The 18,667-nt window shown below is 46.7% G+C and overlaps 1 protein-coding gene across 1 annotated transcript in view; it reads left to right on the top strand.

Moving 5' to 3' along the window:
• The first annotated feature begins 57 nt into the window (after nucleotides 1–57).
• The window catches only part of Arpc2 (Actin-related protein 2/3 complex, subunit 2), a 39,809-nt gene continuing 21,199 nt past the window's right edge, over nucleotides 58–18,667 (top strand). The window contains exons 1-7 of the mRNA XM_077700868.1: nucleotides 58–215; nucleotides 4,725–4,818; nucleotides 6,787–6,840; nucleotides 9,644–9,689; nucleotides 11,572–11,758; nucleotides 13,369–13,462; nucleotides 17,119–17,245. Of these exons, the coding sequence (XP_077556994.1) occupies nucleotides 142–215; nucleotides 4,725–4,818; nucleotides 6,787–6,840; nucleotides 9,644–9,689; nucleotides 11,572–11,758; nucleotides 13,369–13,462; nucleotides 17,119–17,245 (676 nt within the window). The 5' untranslated portion in view covers nucleotides 58–141. The remainder of the gene's footprint in view (nucleotides 216–4,724; nucleotides 4,819–6,786; nucleotides 6,841–9,643; nucleotides 9,690–11,571; nucleotides 11,759–13,368; nucleotides 13,463–17,118; nucleotides 17,246–18,667) is intronic.

The raw sequence follows: 18,667 nt of genomic DNA, 5'->3' as shown, positions 1-18,667 counted from the left end.
CAGCTTATTTATTTTCTGTTTTACGTGTGTTTGAACTTGTGCGAAACTAACGGCGACTGAAAGAAGAATACTCGCGTCCGCCCCGTGGGCTTCCGGTGTAGTAGTTGGGTTGTTGAGAGAAGTTTATATTTGCCGGTTAAGATGATATTATTGGAAATCAACAACAGAATAATAGAAGAAACATTACGGCTTAAGTTCAGAAATGCACAGTCGGGGTAAGTGCTTTAATTTTGTTCCCTCAAAAGCCCTTCGTAGCACTTTTAAAATCAGCAAGGCGCTTAGGCGATCGTCCATTGCTGATAAGAGCCCGAAAAGATCATTTTTCCCGTCATCTGCGGCTAGCTGAATAGTGCTAAATGCGATCCCGATCGATTTTGGTAGCTGACTGCTCCAAACATTTAAACCCATGATTTTAGCTGCCGTTTTTCTATGGGCAGTGTAAACTTGCACCTGTACGCTTCCTGCCCTACCCACCTTGAGTGAATCATTTGTTATCTTTGAAGTAGTGTCACTCCTATGCGCAACCCGCGCCGATCGCTGCGCTTATTAACCGGCGGGCTGTTTCTTGCGTTTCTCGCTCATGACCGTCTGGTCCTTGCTTAGATATCCTTACCGAGTGTAGCTATAACGGCTAGCACTTGATGTGCGACAAATTTTTCGTGCTACTGACGATCGTGGTTGCATCGCTATCCGTGCGTGCCGTGGGTGTTTTTGAAGACTTAAGAAGTGCATGCTTGCAACCACCGTTGGGCAAAGTGTGACGCAAGGATTGTCTCATTGGGCTCAAGCACGGCGGTTAAAGAAAACGCAACTCCTGCCGGGTGCTCAACGAGAACAGTTCTCTAGAGATGAACCGCTCTTGCAAAACACCACGGACAACTAGCGGTTTGCCGAGCTGTCACCTGCTCGCTGCTGCCTGTCGAACGAATCCCTTTTTTTTTCTTTAAAGTAATGGCTATTTGCTCAAATTAATGTAGCCTATGTTGACGAGGAAAATGCAAGCAAATAATCAGTTTGGGAGGCAACCAACCAACCAACCAGTTTAATCGAAGCCGTTTGGTTCCTCATTTTGTTACATTTTAAACTGAACTCTCAGTTATTTCCCTGCTATTAATTTTCCCGGCACTCATGCAGTGATGTGGGCGTGTTGAAAGGTTGCAGGTTGTAAAGCGCCATTTCCATCGGAAATTGCCCTCGCGAAAGTCAGCCTTGCGCAGTGAGCCATCATAAATTACAAAGACCCATAAGCCTTCACCGAGGCAGCACCGAGATGTCATCAGTAGGTCACACTTAGTAGCGCGGTGGGCGAATATATTACGAACACAGTCAGGCGTGACCTTTTGTGGTCCCGCCTTAGGCAGATGACTCGGCTGTTTGATGGCTTTCTTCCTCCTATGCGAGCATTGTGTTCTTGTAAGTTGTCTTGTAGGGTTTTTTTTTTTTTCTTTTGTTTCGGCATTCTTGGGGCAAAGTCGCCTGTATTTTTTCTGATAATGAAGTACAAAAATACGCGTCTGCATGGTGTTCGGCTCTCATTTATAAACACAGAAGGGGTGAATTACTTTGCTGCCCTATTTAATTCAAAATTTTTGAGATAATGGAAGGCTCTGTGAATGCCCACTGGAGCAGTCTCGCAAGTGTAGAGGCTTTTTTGTTGTGTGTTCACTGTAAATTTATTGCAAAGTGCACATAAATGTATACGTTGTTTTTACTGGCATGTGCATGCGGCATGTACACCCAGTGGCAAAATAAGCCGGGGCACGCAAGCGCGTGGCAAAATGCACACCGCGCCATCTGACGTTGCACTTCTGGTATCGAGACACTGATGCGTGCATCAGCGTCCCTCCCTGCTTTTTCCTTTACTTCGAGCGGCGGAGCTGATCAACTTTGGCGTTTGGCGCTAGGGGCCATCTTTTCTGCTCAGCACTTCTAGCTCACCCACGCGTCGATGACGGACGGTGATAATGACGTGTGGCTCGCTCTGCCCTATTTGAAAGATAGCACATCTTGCCCGTCTCAGTGAAGACTTTGTTCCACATATATTCCATTGTGTCTTTGTATTTTTGGCCGACAACAAGCAGTTGAATTTTAACTCAGAATGAGCACACCAAAATTAAAAAAAAAAAGAGAAAAGTGTGATAAAAAGTCACCTTGCACACCTACTAAAACAGGTATGGAAAGGGAGAAATAAATACACGAGCAGATATCGTTGGGGTCATGACAAAAAAAGAACAAAAATGAACGCAAGCACCATAAAAATGAAAGGGACCCCTAGTGAAAAACGTTGCATGTGATCACCTTTGTCGCTTGAAGCGAAAGAAAAGACAAGAAGGCGCACACGCACATTTATGTCTCGGCACCAGAAGTGCAGCGTCAGATGTCGCAGTGATGCATTTTGCCACGCACTCGCGTGCCCAGCTTATTTTGCCGCCGGGTGTACGTTTGGCAAATAAAATCTTCTGTAATACTCAAATTTCACCCCATTAGTCAATGAGTGGCTTTGCTCATTTAAAAATATAATGAGCGATTGCCATCACACTTAAGAACTGTACTGAACATGGCCTGTTGTGTTTGGCCAGAAACCAAAATATTCGAAATGGTGCATTTATGTTGAAGTTGTTTATTTTGTGTTGGCATGGATTTCGTGTTGTTGTTTGTTGTTCATTTAAAACCGCTGTGTTATGTCGCTCTCCAGGGATTGGGTTTGAAAAAGTGGTTGCTATAACACAGTTTTTCGAACAAGCGGTCTCCAGCTACATCAGCCTTGTTGTTTGTCTTGAGTTGAGTTCATGCTACCTTCTTGAGAGCTGCCAAGCCTTTATGCAGTTTTTTAGCATCCATTTGGAAATGCACCACACCCAGCAGTCATCAGCACCAGCCGAAGTGCAGTGCAGGACGGTCGGCGCGCTAAACTCTATAATCAATCAATCCACTCTGTTGCCCTAATTGTCCACCAGTCTCACTACATGGCCAGCCCAAGTCTTTTTTTTTTTTTTACTTGAACTATGACGTCTTCCACCCGAGTTTGCTCCCTGATCCAGGAAGCTCAAATTCCTGTCCCCAAGTGTTATTCCTATCGTCCTTCGTTCCATGGCCCGTTGGGCTGACCCGAGTTCTCTTTCCAGAGGTTTAGTAAAGTTTCTGCTTGGTATGTCGTCATTGGTGTACGCATTGGTTTTACACCATTACTTCCAGTGATGGAGGCAGCCTAGTATGCATTATGTGCTGCTGAACACACACCAGCCCGTACCTACTATGCTGCACAGTATTTCCTCTCGTGGTTGGGATCAGCCCTGGCGATCTGTCCGAGGTAGTTGCGTTCGTCTTCTTGTCCTAACACATTGTTACCTTGGGTGGAGGAGGGGGCTACTTAGCATTACTTTTGATTTATTCATATTCGTCTTTAACCCTACGACTAAAGCTATTTGAGTGCATCTCCTGAAGTAACATTAGCAGCTGTTTACCAGGCTCACCAAACAAGACTATGTTATCCGCAAGTTACCGGTGGCTCAAGCATTGTCCATTTATTTTTACTCCTGCCTTCTCCCAGTCAAGTTTCCTAAACACCGTTCCCAGACATGCTGGGAACAATTTTGGCGAGGTGGTGTTTTCTTTTCCTAGCCTGTTTCTGATAGGAAACTTTTCACCTGTCCATGCATTTATTGTATGGGACACCAAGAATCTTATGGCAGTCTCCTCTGTTCCATGATCAAGGGCTGTGGCTCTGGAATCAAACACTTTTTCGTAGTCTACAAATGCCATGTACAGGGATTTGTTGTCCCTCGTGCATATTTTCTGTTACTTCATTGACATGGATGTGATGGATTGTTGGGTAGCCTGCCCTAAATCATCCCTTTTGTCTCAGTTGTTGGAAATCTGGGCCTTTTGTATGCAGTTGAATATCATCTTTGTAGACAGCTTCCAAATAAACGAAAGTAGGCAAGTGGGCCTGTAATTTTTTAGTTATTTGACTTTGCACTTCTTGGAAATCAGAGTTGTATTGGCAATATTCTAGGCTAGGGGCACCCAGAAAGTGTGTAGGCATTTTGGAAAAAGCTTTGCTATCCCTTCTAGTACAATGTATCCTACCTCCTTTAGGTGATCCACGGTTATGCCATCTTCTCCCCAAGCTTTTTCTCTCCTCATACCCTTGAATGACGTTTCCACTCCTTCTTTAGTTATTGTTGACAACTCAGTAGATAACTTTGTAGGCTTTGTACTGTCCCCTGCCCTAATGTTGCTGGTATACAGCTTAGCATGAAATCATTCAGCTACTCTTACTTCCTATATGTTTTGTCTAATGTTACCTTGTTCATCTCTGAGAGCATACATTCTTTGCCAAATTGATGGTTTCTCCAGTAATTCTACTTAGGCGATTCTGTCTACAGTGTGGTTTCCAAGATAAATGCAGTAAGCTGTGAAGTAGCTGTATTGCGAAGATTTTCTTGTTGCCATTTCCCAGCATAGTCAACTAGTATAAGATTAGTTATAATTATTAGTCAATGTTATGTGGGCGAGCTGTTTTCTGGCCACCACTGCAAACATGGCAAAGTGTACTGATTGGCGAGTTGGTAAGATGTACCAAGTATACCTTTAGTTTATTTCTTGACCTTTTGCGCTGTATGTTCCTACATAATATCACCGTGGGCAGTTTCAAGAAACCTGGTCCTCTTTCTCGTAGTTATTTTAAATATTTGTTTGCCGTCCTATGCCACTTTGTCTAGAAACAAGCCAGAGGCAGTTGAAGTCATAATTGCTGACTTTGATGGAGTACTGTACTACATTTCGAACCCGAATGGGGACAAGACGAAGATAAGGGTAAGTCACAAAACTGCTTCCCCTGCCTGTGTGTGGAATGTAGGCTTTTTTTCTCTCTCTCTCCTTGTACTTCCTAACAAGCAAGTGGGAAAAAATAAAAGTAAAACGGTGAGGCAAGCTAGCAAGCTCAGAACCAGAATCCTAGGAAATGACCTCTGCCATATTCGTTTTGCACTCTTTGTGCTAGCTTTACCAACTTTCTGAAAAGGCAGAACAAATGCAGTAGCCTAAAAATAACATACTAGGGACGAGCAGCAGTGTAGACATAAGTTTTCTAGTATGGGGGAACGGGGATTTTACTAATGTGCTGTCAAATGAGCATCAACAGGCCTACTTCCCCTCGGGAAAAAACAAAGAACAAAAAGACAGTTCAGTTTAGTTTGCATGAAAAATGTATAGGTTCATTCGGGCGCTAGTACACAGTCAGAAATCATTGAATTGCCTCATTGTCACCGCTTAAGCCCCTTAACTGCACATTGCAGTTCGCCGAGCAGCATGTTCCTATTGTTCAAAGACTGGTCTGCATGAGTGCTGACTGATTAATCCTATTGCTCAGAGCAAGAGTGTCCCACAGGGCCGTCTACCCAAGCAAGTGCTGAGGGACCTGCAACGAAGTAGGGGCATATTTTGCAGTGTGGTATTTAGGCAAAAGCTGGCACATTTGAACAAATTTACAGGTTTACATGAATCAGTGCAAATGTAGCAGAAAACATGGAGACAGCGGGTTCCGTGGGCATTAAATGTGCACTGTTCATACTTGGACACAGTGCCCTGGTAAAGGCAGTCGCCACCTGGGAAAATGAAAGCTCAGCCTGTTGAACCAGTCTGGTGTTGCCCTGGTGAGCTAAAGTGCCACACAAAACATTCATTCAGTATGACCACTCGGGCTGAGGTGGAGGCAAGAAAAGAACGTTTGAGTGGCCACTCGCACTAGTAAGTGCGGGCGCAGTGCAACGACGCTTCACCACTGGTGGGCATAGGCTCAGATGCACTGTCTTTGTTGTCACAAGTATTGTGGGTGCAAGGTGCGACTGTTGTGTGCAGTCTGTTGTGAATTTCAACTGGTGGATTTCCAATCAAGATATGGCATCTGTGCTACAGCAGCACTAAAGCGACCTCTAGCTTTTGCCGCAAGCAAAAGGGCTCAATACTGGTCTTTGTGAATTAGTTCTCTTCAAATGGGAGTTTGTCATCTTGCTCACCTGAGCTAACTTCCCTGCTTTCCTTAGTTTGTCGTGCAAACGGCTTCATTGGGGCTACGTTTTCAACTCTACTGTGCACAAGGTATTGATGCCATAAACAATTCATGAAAAATGCGCTTTAATATCCTACGAGCTGGGCAATCTCTTTTTCTTTTTGGAATCTAACATATAGGGGAAAGGAGGTTGCGGGTTCGATTCCCGGCCACAGCGGCCACTTTTCTGATGGAGGCGAAAAGCGAAAAAGCCCGTGTGTTCAAGATTTTGGCGCACGTTAAAGATCCCCAGGTGGTCAAAATTTATCCGGAGCCCTCCACTACAGCACGCCTCATCGCCTGCATTGCGTCGGCGCGTTAAACCCTACAGTCAAAATCAACGCTGGGGAAAGGCATGAGTTAATAGTAGCCGTAGCATGAAACAGTGTTGTGTTTCACATGAAACAGTGCCATGATCAAGAACCATGGGAAATTCGCTCCCGCTTTCAAGTGATCCTGCACTTTGTATTGTTGCACCCTTAGACTACCCTTAGTAAGCCCAAGTGTACAGGCCTGACTACACCAGCTTGCACACCTAACCTCCTTTGAATTTTTCACTCTCTCTTGTTTACTCATTGGTTCTATCTCAGAAAAGAAGGGGCCAAATTTACAGTGTATTGTTTTCCTGTTTTTAGCCATCTAACTCTTTTTATCAAGCTCTAAGTGCAATTTGTAAGTGTTCCTAAAATGTGTGCCTCGTAACATGTTTACAAGTGCCATTTCTCATTCTTCAGGTCAGCATTTCTCTGAAGTTCTACAAGGAACTCCAGGAACATGGTGCAGATGAGGTATTCTGGCTCATTTTGCAGCCATCTGTTTTCCGCACCTTGTTTGGCTCCCTTGGACAAGCTGTACTTAATAATTAAAACAGGCTTCTGCAATGCATAGCCTTCTTCAGTACCAAAGTTTCAGAAAAGAAATTGGGGTACCAAGATTGGCGGTTTTGGACAGTGAAGTGACCTGTATACAAGTGCTTAAGCCCCCGTTCTATGTTTTGAGTGTGCTTACAGATCACAGTGAAAGCACCTACACATTGTCACAATGGGCCTATTGGCCCAGAGGACATACTGTGGCGCCACCTACGAGTGACGTCACTTGTAGGACGCCGTGTGCCCCCTCCTGGCGGTTTTGTAGCAAATTACAGGAGAAAGTTGTCTACAGACCAAATAATCCGGGCAAGCAATCAATGGCTCGCTTGCTCCCGACGACACCGCCGCGGCTGGGTAGTTGCTACCATCGCCACCGACAGCTCGTACGCAGCCAGCTAACGCCAAGGACGATACAATTGGTGCCGAGAAAAGTACACTAATTCATTATGAAATACTTGCGACGTGACATGTGCGCGACTGTGTGTGCAAGAAAATAGACCTTGCAACAGCGGCAGAAACGTGGCGCTCAGTTGCGATCACACCTCGCGTACTGCACGCATTGTGTGGTAAAAAATGAATCACTACGTGAGACCGGTGAGCGGATTGCTTCGCCGCACAGGCTTAAAAGTGCTGGTATGATCTGTACTTTGGCTTAAGCAGTGCATATTCTCCCTTTAATGCTTTTTTTATATTCATGCCCTGATTTGATTAACGATCACTGTTGATTAACGATCTGTACTGCTGATATGTTTACTTTTCGCGACAACTTGTCCGCAATGTACGAATGGTATTAACGCGAGTTTTTAACGCCTTCGAGCGGGTTTAGACTTGACTATGTTAATTAAGACCTCTGTAACACGGGATTTTGTCTGTTTACAATGAGCCTGCGCTTTTTTAGTTTAGCATCAAGTACGAGAACTCACGATTGCTCACAGAGGCGTGGTTGCGTGCGAGGCGAAACACGTCGTGGGGTAATGGGGAGTTTAAGAATAGGGGAACCAAGCGTTGGAGGCCCCCAAGAAGTTCATGGAACCCAAAGCAACACGCTTGCGCGCCGCGAGTTTTAGAAGAGGGTCGGCTCCAACATCTAACTCGCCGCCGGTTTCGGATGCGCGGAGTCCGATGTTGGGAACTTCAGGCTTAGCGTCGCGGCAGATATTTCATCGCCGCTGTCGTTACAGTCGCAAATGACAGTCCCTAACACAACTTTTCACCACACTGTCGCCCCTTTTCTCGTATGTGGAAGTTTGTATCCGTGGTTACTGCCATTTAAGCCTTCGATGATCAAGATACCTGCCACGGCCTCGGCCGATTTTTGCGCGCAGGTATCGCCACCAGTTATCTTTGTGATGTTCTTTTCCCCCGGGGCTTCTCCTCCAAGCTGCAGTAGCGCTGAGGATCTCACCCCGGGTATCTTCAACCGACAAACTCAGCCTTCGATACAAAACTGTACATTTATTTACAGCCCGGCGGGCGGCTAAGACACAATGCTCGGGCGGAGCTCGAAGACGACGGGCCGAGCTCTCCTGTGCCCGGACCGCGTCTCTCTTGTCTCATATTCCCTTCCTCCTGCCGCTGAGGGCCGGGGAAGAAGGAAAAGCCAGTCGTCTTCGTCGGTGTCCATGCCCATGTGGTGGCGGTTAAGGCATACGGTGCACGCAGGCGCGCCGCGCGACACGTGCTTTTCATTTTCGCGCCGCTCGTCCCAGGGCCCGCGCCAGTTGGTGCGTCGGAGCGCCCGACACCACCCTTCAGCCGCTCGCCGCACCGTGCGCGAACGGGCCGGCGGCGTGGGGCCCGACATCCGCGGCCGGTCTCTGTAGATTGCGGCAGATATTTGAGCGTCGCCTTGAAAATCGCAGCTGATGACACTGCGCAGCACAGTTCTTCACCACACGAACATCCACTTTCGCGAATGCGGACCTCCTTTTCCGCGACCAGTGTGATTTTAAAAAGCGGCAACAAGGTGTTGCTGTCGCGACCTACGTCGTTTCGAGCCGCCGGCAGGCTGCAGGCACGGCGGACGTGTGTGCGGGGCGTTTCTGCGAGCAGTAAACGCTTCATGATTTCCTCCTTCACCTATTTCTTGACGACAACCGAAATCTACAAATTTAGCTCGGTGATCGTCGTAGCCAAGCTAAATGTTGATCGGGGAAACGAGCCGCAGCTCACGCTTACACCGGGTTCGGTCGCATACGTCCGCATACACCATCACGCTCAAGTTGTTTGCAGGCAGCCCGCCACGGTTATGAAGTCCCCATGAGGTCAAACTACGCTTCACGCACTGATAATGAACTTCAAACGCCGAAAATTAGCACGGAAAGGCACTTATAAAGCGGGTCCTGAACGAAATGTCACGCGCGGCAAGCCAACAACGCAGCAAGGTAGGAACGGGGATCCTACAAGTGACGTAAAAACGATCGCAGCGCCGGCCTCTCCAGTGGTGGCCCTCGCGGCCAATATTGTATTGCATTCCGTATTCTCAACCACAGCCAATTGAAAGGATGTCATTTTATCTGAATAAAGCATTCCAAGGGAGCTTTAAACATTTGAAAAGTTTAAATAAGCATTGTCGTCCTGTCAAACATCTAGTTGTCTTTTAGATTTAGTTTTTACAATACCTAATGTTCAATGATAAAATTGAGTCACTTGCCTTATCTTTGTCTTTTCCGTGTGCTACGGGTGTTATAAGGGTGGAATTTTTTTTATTCTTTTCAAACAGCTCCTGAAAAGAGAATATGGCCCCCTGCTGACTACAACTGAAGATGGTACGTGACATTTCATTGTCATAATTTGACTACGCTGTAGATTAAACCATAGTCGCGTTAAGCTCGAGCTTTGGTGATACTGCGCGTAATGCCGTAAACATCGCATAGTGTGCCTGCTTTATAGTGCGTGGCAGTTATACAGATTGTGGTACCGTCCCTGTTACATGATAAGTGAGTAAATAAAGCAGGTGAAGCTTGCAGGCTTTCTGGCTATCTACTGCAGCTGTTAGAGCAGTGTTGGTGTCCGTGCACAAGCACAACTTTTGTGTGTTCCAGTCTGCGTTGCCAAAATGTGAAAACGGATTATTTCAATATCTTCCTATTGTCCTGTTGTACATAACGACCTCTAGTTCCACGAAATATCTTCGATCTTGTGTAAACGAGTATTGTGGCTACACCATATTCAAAGATCCTTGTTGCGTAATAGTTAAACTGCCATGTTTGTCAACATTTTATCAGTTCCCAGTTGTTCTGCTAGCCTCTTCTCTATCTTCAAAGGAAGCAGCTTGTAAGCAGTTAATTGGCTTATTGTGTAAGCTTCCAGCCACTCACTGCTTCATATAAAAAAAGGCTAACGACTATAGTTCATATCACAAGCTACATGCAGCACTGTGGGGGGCTACATTGTTGGCAGCAGTCTTCCCACCGGAGGTGCCTAACTCCCCGTGAAAGGGGCCTTGAAAGGGCGTTTCCTTCTCCCCTCTTGGCAGGTGGAACCGCGAGGCCTCGGCGCCTTTTGTCGCTTCCTTCACGTTAAGTTAGGCACCTTCAGTGGGCGGACTCTTGACGACAATGTAGCATGTAGCTTGTGATGTGCACTGTAGTTGTTGGTGTTCATATGAAGGCAGATAGCTGGCAGAACAGTGAAGAGTTTGCTTATCTTTCCTTTGCCCTTCCCTGCGTTCCCAGCCAGTGAGTCTCACTGCCCGACTCTGAAAACAATAATAACAACCAACTCGCAATTTTAGTGCTTTCAGTAACTAGAATTTGACTTGCTCTTTTAATTTTCAGCTTCCAACTTGTAGATTCACTTCTATAAAGCGGTCCTGTAGAGCATTTTGAGGATTGCAAAAGAAATAGTGCCGTTGTTAGGCTACACAGTCAACAGCATTTGTGTCAAGGATGATTTTCTTTTGTGTACATCAGAAGGCTCATAGTTCTGCTCAAAAGTTGGTGACTCCCTGATCATTGCTTTTGAATCGCAGCCATCGTTCCGTGCATTTACATGTCATTGACACATCTACACGTAAGGTAGCAGAGGTCTCTGATACTGTGCAGCTTGTTTTCATGCATTTCTGCGGAGGGAAAGGTCTGCCTGCTCTCCTTCAGGAGGTTCTGTTGACACCAGCACCTTTATTTAACTTGTATTGTGCAGAGCACACTTGCAGCCCTTTTCTAGGTGCAGCTCTTTTCCTTCTTTTTTAACTGTCTTGCCACTTTCTTCTTCGCAAGGCATGGGTGCAGCCTGTTAAAGCAAGCGTATTGTATACCATTTGGGCATGGCAATCACTTATTCTGTGCCATCCTGTTGATGCTGAGAAGGCAGTCTGCGCGTCTTATCGAAGACTGAAATGTTTGATGACCCCAAATTCTACACCGCTTTTCGAGTGCCAGTTTCGATGCATACTCCGAACTTATGACCTGCGAAGCCAGTGCCGAGTATTTTACGGTTGCACACCAACAGCTGGCAAGGTGCACCAGGTGGAGCGAGAGTGCATCAGCCTCGGGGCTTGAGTTGTGGGAACCTAGCCGGGGAGTGATTGCAGGGGAGCTTCATTGTCTGCACAGCAGATGCTGCTGCTGCTGCCATGCTGCCATGAGCCATATTGTAGCGCAGCATTGTGCGAGCACTATTCATCCGCCTCCTTGATCTCCCTCGCAGGCTACGACGTGTCGCTACTGTTTGACTTGGAGAACCTCCCCGAGAACACGGACGAGATTATCCGCAAGGCCAGCCAGCTCAAGAGGAACTGCTTTGCGTCTGTCTTTGAGAAGTACTTTGACTTCCAGGAGCGCGGGGAGATTGGCGACAAGCGGGCCGTCATTCACTACCGGGACGAGGAGACCATGTGAGCAGAGTGGGCAGTGCTTTGTCAATTGGCTAATCGACTCAATAATTCCATGCAGTCAGCAAGTTGCGTAATAAATTTGTGTGCACACTCCAAAGCCTAGCACAGTGTTGCATACGTACGGAGTAGCACATAGCAGCGAGGTGTATTGGAAAACGCTTTATGGGCAGGAATTTATGCTAAGTCTGATGCACACCAGCAAGGCCCGTTTGGACCTGTTCAATGATGCAAATAAACCGAGTGAGGCTCGTTGATCTCCTAGAACAAATGTACACCTGGTCATCGTGTAATCTGTTTTTGTACAAACCCAGTGGTTCTACAAGTCTGGCAGGTGGTGTAAAGGTGTATACTGTGGTGCTCTAGCTAAATCTTGTGAACTTAACCAAAAGGGCTAGATAGTTGCTGGTGCCGTCTCAAATTCTGTGCACTTCTTACTTACAGTGCTTCCACTTTTTCTCATTCTCTTGTTCTGCCAGAGCAAATCGCAGACATTTTTTATGGCGCCATCTGCTCCTTTTAACTTGCATCTTTTTTATTTTGGTTTCAGCGTTAGATGCTTCAGCATAGCTTTCGCATTTTTCACACTATTCAGGAAAAACTGAACGCTGTATGAAATCTCATCATTCAGGCATCTTCATTATAAAAGGATTGACATTTGGGCGAGTTGGTACTGGTTATGCATCTTGAACGACAGCGTAATAGACAAAAACAGGAGGGAATGAAGACGGCAGGACGATGCTGTACTCGCAACTAATTTATTGAAAATGAACGTCTGCTGCGGGGAGCAGACGATCAGAGGTGCGCCCAATACTGCTTATACTTCAAAAATGCCTGGAGAACTTCTTGAAATAAAATGTAAAATGTCTAAAGCAATAATTAGGTAAGAAAAAGTCACTCTAACAATAATTTACTTTTTAGAAAAATGTTTCAATAGCAAGTATGGTCTGTAAAATTTGAAGGCGCTGCAGTCGACTGGTGTGCTGTTGGCGTATTGGCATTCATTGGAAAAAGTACCCTGCTGAGGGCCACGGGTAGGCAGACTAGCCAAATTTCTGGGGATTGTAATTTTGCCTCTTGACCCGCTGCGGTGGCTCAGTGGCTAAGGCGTTGTGCTGCTGAGCACGAGGTCACGGGTTCGATTCCCGGCTGCGGCGGCCGCGTTTCTGATGGAGTCGAAAAGCAAAAACACCCGTGTGTACGAGATTTCGGCGCACGTTAAAGATCTCCAAGTGGTCAAAATTAATCCGGAGCCCTCTGCTATGCTGCAGCTCATCGCCTGCGTTGTGTCGGTGCGTTAAACCCTACAATCAATCAATTTTGCCTCTTGGCTAATAAAACCTGTTGTTTGTTTCGGCCCTCTGGGGCCCTTTTTCATCCTGTCGGGGAGTGGAACCTGTTGTGGCAAGTGAGGGCTACACTGTTAGCGGATTTTGGGGGTGCTGTGACTAGCTGGAGCTTCAGCTGTGTAGCGACCCACAGCATGCAAGGGAAGAACTGTTCTTGAAAAGATGCGCATCCAGCCTTTGTCTCGGCTATCACAAGCCAGCAACCTAGCGATGCGTGTTGTGGGGGGTGCTTGGGGTTGATCCGTGGGTGGCGCTTGGTTGCAGGTACGTCGAGGCGAAGCCAGACAGAGTCACCGTAGTCTTCAGCACCATATTCAAGGATGAAGGGGACGTTGTACTCGGGAAGGTGTTTATGCAGGTGAGGTCAGCACGCCTTGCTGTCTCCCTCTGCTTCTGGGCAGCAGATCCCTGAAAGGGGTGTGCCTCTTTGAAGGGCGGATAGGCAAAACACCTGGTGCTACAAAAGGGATGTTCCACGGGGAAATTCGGGGGAAAGGGCGGAAGTGCCGCGCCATTCGTGCCACGCTGCACCAGTCCACTTTCCTGCTCCACCCTGCTCCAAAGGGTAGTATTGTTGCAGGGTGTCGCAAAATGGGAGACGATTGTGAGATGGCGTTCAATGCTAATCACATTGCGAAGGGGGCATTAGGGACTCACTTGTTCAGCTGTCATTCTCGATTCGGCACGCTCCGGCAGACTCCCTAAAGGACTGATGCTCTGAGTCACTCGTCACAATTTCCTAGTCTCCAAGTGGCGGCACGGTTTCACAGGACTTGGGGTGCGAGGAATGCACAGAATTTCCCTCTAAATGCAGCTCCCCTGCACAGCACATTGCACCATCGAGCCTGCATCATCACCAGCAATCGTTTCAATATGCCCGCTTACTGGCAAAAGCAAAGGGTAAACTAGTTCTGTTCAGTCGCACCCTCACCATTGTATCTCATCGTGAGTGCGCTTGCCATTCCAAAGGTTAGATGCTGCCCTGTGCAGGAGGATGCCATAACAGGTGCGGCCCTGGCACAAGCGAGAGGGAAGGCTCTGTTGAGCTAGCAACTATGTGCAAGTAATCAGCTCGGCAGGTGCATCTTGCCCTTGAGCACCGCTTTTGAGGGGGGGCACTCCCATCCTCCCTCAGTTAAGCCCTCTTCTTATGCTCGAAGAAAAGTTGGTGAACACTGTTGTGTTTGGTATTTGGGTAAACATGATGCAGTTGCAGGGTATTTATGACGTAGATAGAAGTATGAATTACTTGGTCAACAGAACGGTAGTACGCTAGGGTTTTTTTTTTTTTTCTGTTTTGTGAACATCAACTTTTCCTTTTAGTTTGTCTGGAGTCTAGTCAGGTTCACTTATACAATGCATCAATTTGGCTCTTGTTTCTTTTTTTTGTGTGTGTGTTTTGTTTTCTCTCACTTTTTTATGTCTGAGTTTCTCTTAGTTATGTTTGCTTGTCTAGAGTCTCGTCTGGGGGGAAATGAAAAAAAAAAGAACTATTAACAGCTTAGATGTAAGAGAGACCACTTTGCCTATCTGGTCCTCTCTGGGCTGCTTCTCATGACTGTTATAGTGTTGTAATATATTGCGCTTATTTTTCATTTGTCTGAAGTAATGTTAAATGTGTTTATTCAAGAATCGCTTATATATAGTTTTCTCTTAGTTATTGCTCTGTCAGCTGTTATGTTTCAATTTTCAGAACATATATTTTGTACAATATCTCCTCTCACCTTCAAAAGATCCACTGTTATGCCGTCGTCACCTGCAGCTTTTCCTCTTTTCATGCCCCTGAGAACCTTTCCAACTTCGTCTTTAGTTACTAATGGGACATTGCAAGTTGAGCCTGTACTCTCAGTAGTTTCCCCTGGTCTAACGTCGCTGGCATACAGCCTGGGCTGGAATCGTTCTGCTACCTTTATTATCTCACCCAAGTTGTGCGTAATGTTACCCTGCTCATCTCTGAGGGCGTACATGCTGTCTTTGCCGATGGCTACCTTTCTCTTAGATGCGTTCAAGCTTCCCCCCATTTGCAGCGTTTCCTTGATCACTGCCATGTTATATGCACGAATTTCGTCTGTTTTACTTCTGTTAATCTGTTTCGAAAGCTCGGCTAATTCAATCCGAGCCACCATACTTGACACTTTCATGTTCTTACGTTTGGCAAGTAGTTCCTTCGTTTTCTTAGTTTTCCAATTTGTTCTCCACATGTTGCTTCTCCCACAGCTGCTGCCGATTCACTGAGTGCTGATGTTAGGTTGTCACTTAGCTTGTCTGTACTGACCTCGTTCTGCTCATTCAGAAGCGCGAATTTGTTTTGAAGAGTTATTTTAAAAATCGTTGAATTTGAACGATACCTTTGGAGCCCCTTTTTATAGCGTTCCAGCGTTTCTGGAACAAGTAAAGCTATTTGGAGTTAGCTCAAAAAATGCCCTTTCCAAATCAGTTTTGTTTTCATTTTTCCAATGAAAACGTGATTTTTGACATGCGTTTGCATCCCCTGGGTGTGGAAAAGGGGTGTGGTCATCGCGCATCACTGCTACCAAAAAAGAATGTGTGCCACTCGAAATTGCTCTGCATCAGTGTTTGTTTTTGTTATCACGGCAACAATGGTGAATCAGAAGATTTTCAATCGTCAGGTTTGCACCCTGACAGTAATACTCCCTGAAATCGGCTGAAAATATCAAGCAGTGCCTGTTTGCAAAGTTACTTTGTGATTTTAGGTAGTTTTATTGCCTTTGCGCACGTTTTTCTAAATGGTGTTGTAGTTCTACTTACCACAGGACCATTCACAGACAGTTTACAACAGTTTCAGTTTCATTTCTGCATCGCGAAATTCATATTTGGCATTACTATGCAGTTACCCAACTTTCAAGCCTATCTGGCATGGCGCCTTGAGCGCCCGCTACTGATCCTCGAAAAAAGCATGCCGCTCCTGATTTCACCTCACCCTAACCCAATTTCTGCAATAAGAACTTCCGATACAAGTCAGAAGATAGCACCCAGTTGCCAGGTATCATTTCCAACGAGGAGAGCGCTTCAAACCTGCCTTACACACTGCCAGCTGTTCTCGCCTGCCAGATTTGTTTCCAAACGAGGGTATCTCCAGAGGTCTAGTGTTGCTTCTTAGCTAAACTCTCTATTCAGACAGAGTCTCCAATAATTTTTGTACTGTTTTATTTTCAAAATGTTAGGTGGCACTGCAATGCAGGAGGCTTGTAGTGCTCATCTCTTTCATTGCGCAACAGCTACTCGGCCAAAGTTTGCAGGGCACGATTCTAGCACATCACACCTCAATCCTGCAAGCAAAGCAACAACAGTGAGTCAGAGGATGATAATAAACGCACGTTTATGTTTTGAGGGATAACGTACAGTGAACGTCAACAAGCATCAACCACCGTGTTTCATTCTCAGCTCCATGCATGTTTTTCCGCATCGCATGCTTGTAAATACTGTTTGGCTGTAAATACAAAGTCAGTCATTGACAAGATCAGTAAATGCAAAGTCAGTCATCGACATCATTGCTACTGCCCTGCTCATCTCCCTTGTTGCAAATCCAGACACTGTGTAGGTCCCAAATAGTTATTTAGTTGTGTTCCGGGTGGGTTCTCATGTTCTGGGAGGCTGTAGTTGGTTGAATTTGGGCCAGCAGTCAGTACTGTCGTTGTCATGCTATTGGTTGAGCAGGGGTGTTCAAACAGCTGTCACCTTTTGTGTGTGTGTAATTTTGTGGGGAAATGTCGTGAGTGACTGAGCTGTCTCTTAGTTTCGGGGTCCCTGAGGGTAGCGAGGCATTTGCTAATCATTTAGCCTTGTAACCGCTATCACATCCACCGGAAGTGTGTTATCGTGTCACTGAGGCCTGTGTTTTTCTAGCGGGACCATTATCGCGATGGTTCATTTCCCTTCTCCCTTCTCGATTGGGAGAGTGGAGTGCACTGTGCAGCAAGGCGGCGGCAGTGCCCTGCGGGGAAGCACGCTTTCCTCTGTGTGCTCATGCGGCCCTGTTCCTTGGTCCCCCAGGAGTTCAAGGAAGGCCGCAAGGCCAGCCACACAGCCCCACAAGTGCTCTTCAGCCACCGGGAGCCCCCCAAGGAGCTGGAGAATACGGACGCCCGTGTCGGCAACAGCATCGGCTACATCACCTTTGGTGGGTGCTCATACTGCTCAGGGATGCCGCCAGTGGGCTGCAGAGTGCGCCATCTGCTGGCTCCAGCCTTATGCTTGCTCGATAGGGTTCGACATTTACTTAGGGGCCACGTTTTTGGAGAAGGATTGACCTCTGAAGGCCCAACAACATGGACGTGCAAAATCAATGTATACTCTTGCATCAGTGTAGCTCGGTGTAAGCGCGCGTAAAGTAGGTGTACTCCGGCGCGTGCCAAATGAATAGCTGCTCACTTGTTGCGCCCAAGTCTGTGCAGGCCACATGTCCACGCGCTGCACCGGCGCACTGTGCTCAACAACCAGTTCTCCTCGCGCATACAAAATGACAACTGGCTGGCCAACAGGGTTGATGGCGAGAACAGGGCTCGGTGCATTCCCTACGAGTTTCGTCCCAGGTTGAAAATGGGTTGTCATGTAATGAAACCAGTCCTTGTCTGATCAATCTTGTTTGGACGCAATTGAATGGTCAGAAATGGAGAAGGCAAGCTTCAACTGAAGCCGGTGCTGTGGCATGAAGTTTAGGCCGTACGGCGGCCGTTGCGATTACAGCGGCTGCCAAGGGGTCACTGGCCCTTTCCAGCATAGTGCAAGGCAGTGCATACTCTTACGCACAGATACATCGATTCATGAGTACGTTGATATTACGCGCTCATGTGGTTGATCCTCGACTTATTCTGAAATTGCACACCGGAAAAATGTAATCTAGCCACAAAGTTTGTATGACAATGAGCAAGCCGCTGTTCAGCCTGCGTATTACAGTACAACCTCGTTACAGCAGACCACGATAGTGATCATGATTTCAGTCCGCTATAAAAACAGTATGAACAATCCAAATACAGTAGAATCTCGATGATACGAATCTCGCGGGACCGCAAAAATATTCGTATCATCCGAAATTCGTATGAACCAACACAGACCAAAAAATTGAGTGCTGAAAAAAGTGTTTGTTTATTTCTTTTCTTACTTTCGCGTGAAGAAATCCGTGATTTTTTCTGCTTTTTTTAAACCCCCATGTCGCAAAGCAGTCCTTTCTGGAGCGCGTAAAGCTTCGCCTAGCTTCGCGCTTGTCTCCTCACTCACGGTGCCCAAGCTCTCTACACGCCGCAACAGTCAAGCGTGAACCGCATGGTGCATTTTTGCACGCGATTCGCACGCCTTGGCTTTGCGCGCGCTGTATTTTCACGCCCGCATTGACAATTTCGCACCCGCGGTATCTCGTACCTCGGTCAGAAAATGACGCTGATGACTTACGAAACGCTCGAGACAGCCGGCTGGCTCTGCCTGAGATGTTTAGGCTTAGCACTCCGGCAGATATTTTATGGGCGCTTTCACTAGCGGCGCGGATGATGTTTTATAGTACTGTTCTCGCCAACGTTATCGGCTCCTTTACTGCACAAACAACTTC

This window comes from Haemaphysalis longicornis, unplaced genomic scaffold (genome assembly GCF_048455015.1).
Source record: "Haemaphysalis longicornis isolate Haplotype H1 unplaced genomic scaffold, Haemaphysalis longicornis Haplotype H1 scaffold_2, whole genome shotgun sequence".
In the NCBI taxonomy this organism is placed as follows: domain Eukaryota; kingdom Metazoa; phylum Arthropoda; class Arachnida; order Ixodida; family Ixodidae; genus Haemaphysalis; species Haemaphysalis longicornis.
This window is presented reverse-complemented; position numbering and strand designations above follow the sequence as displayed.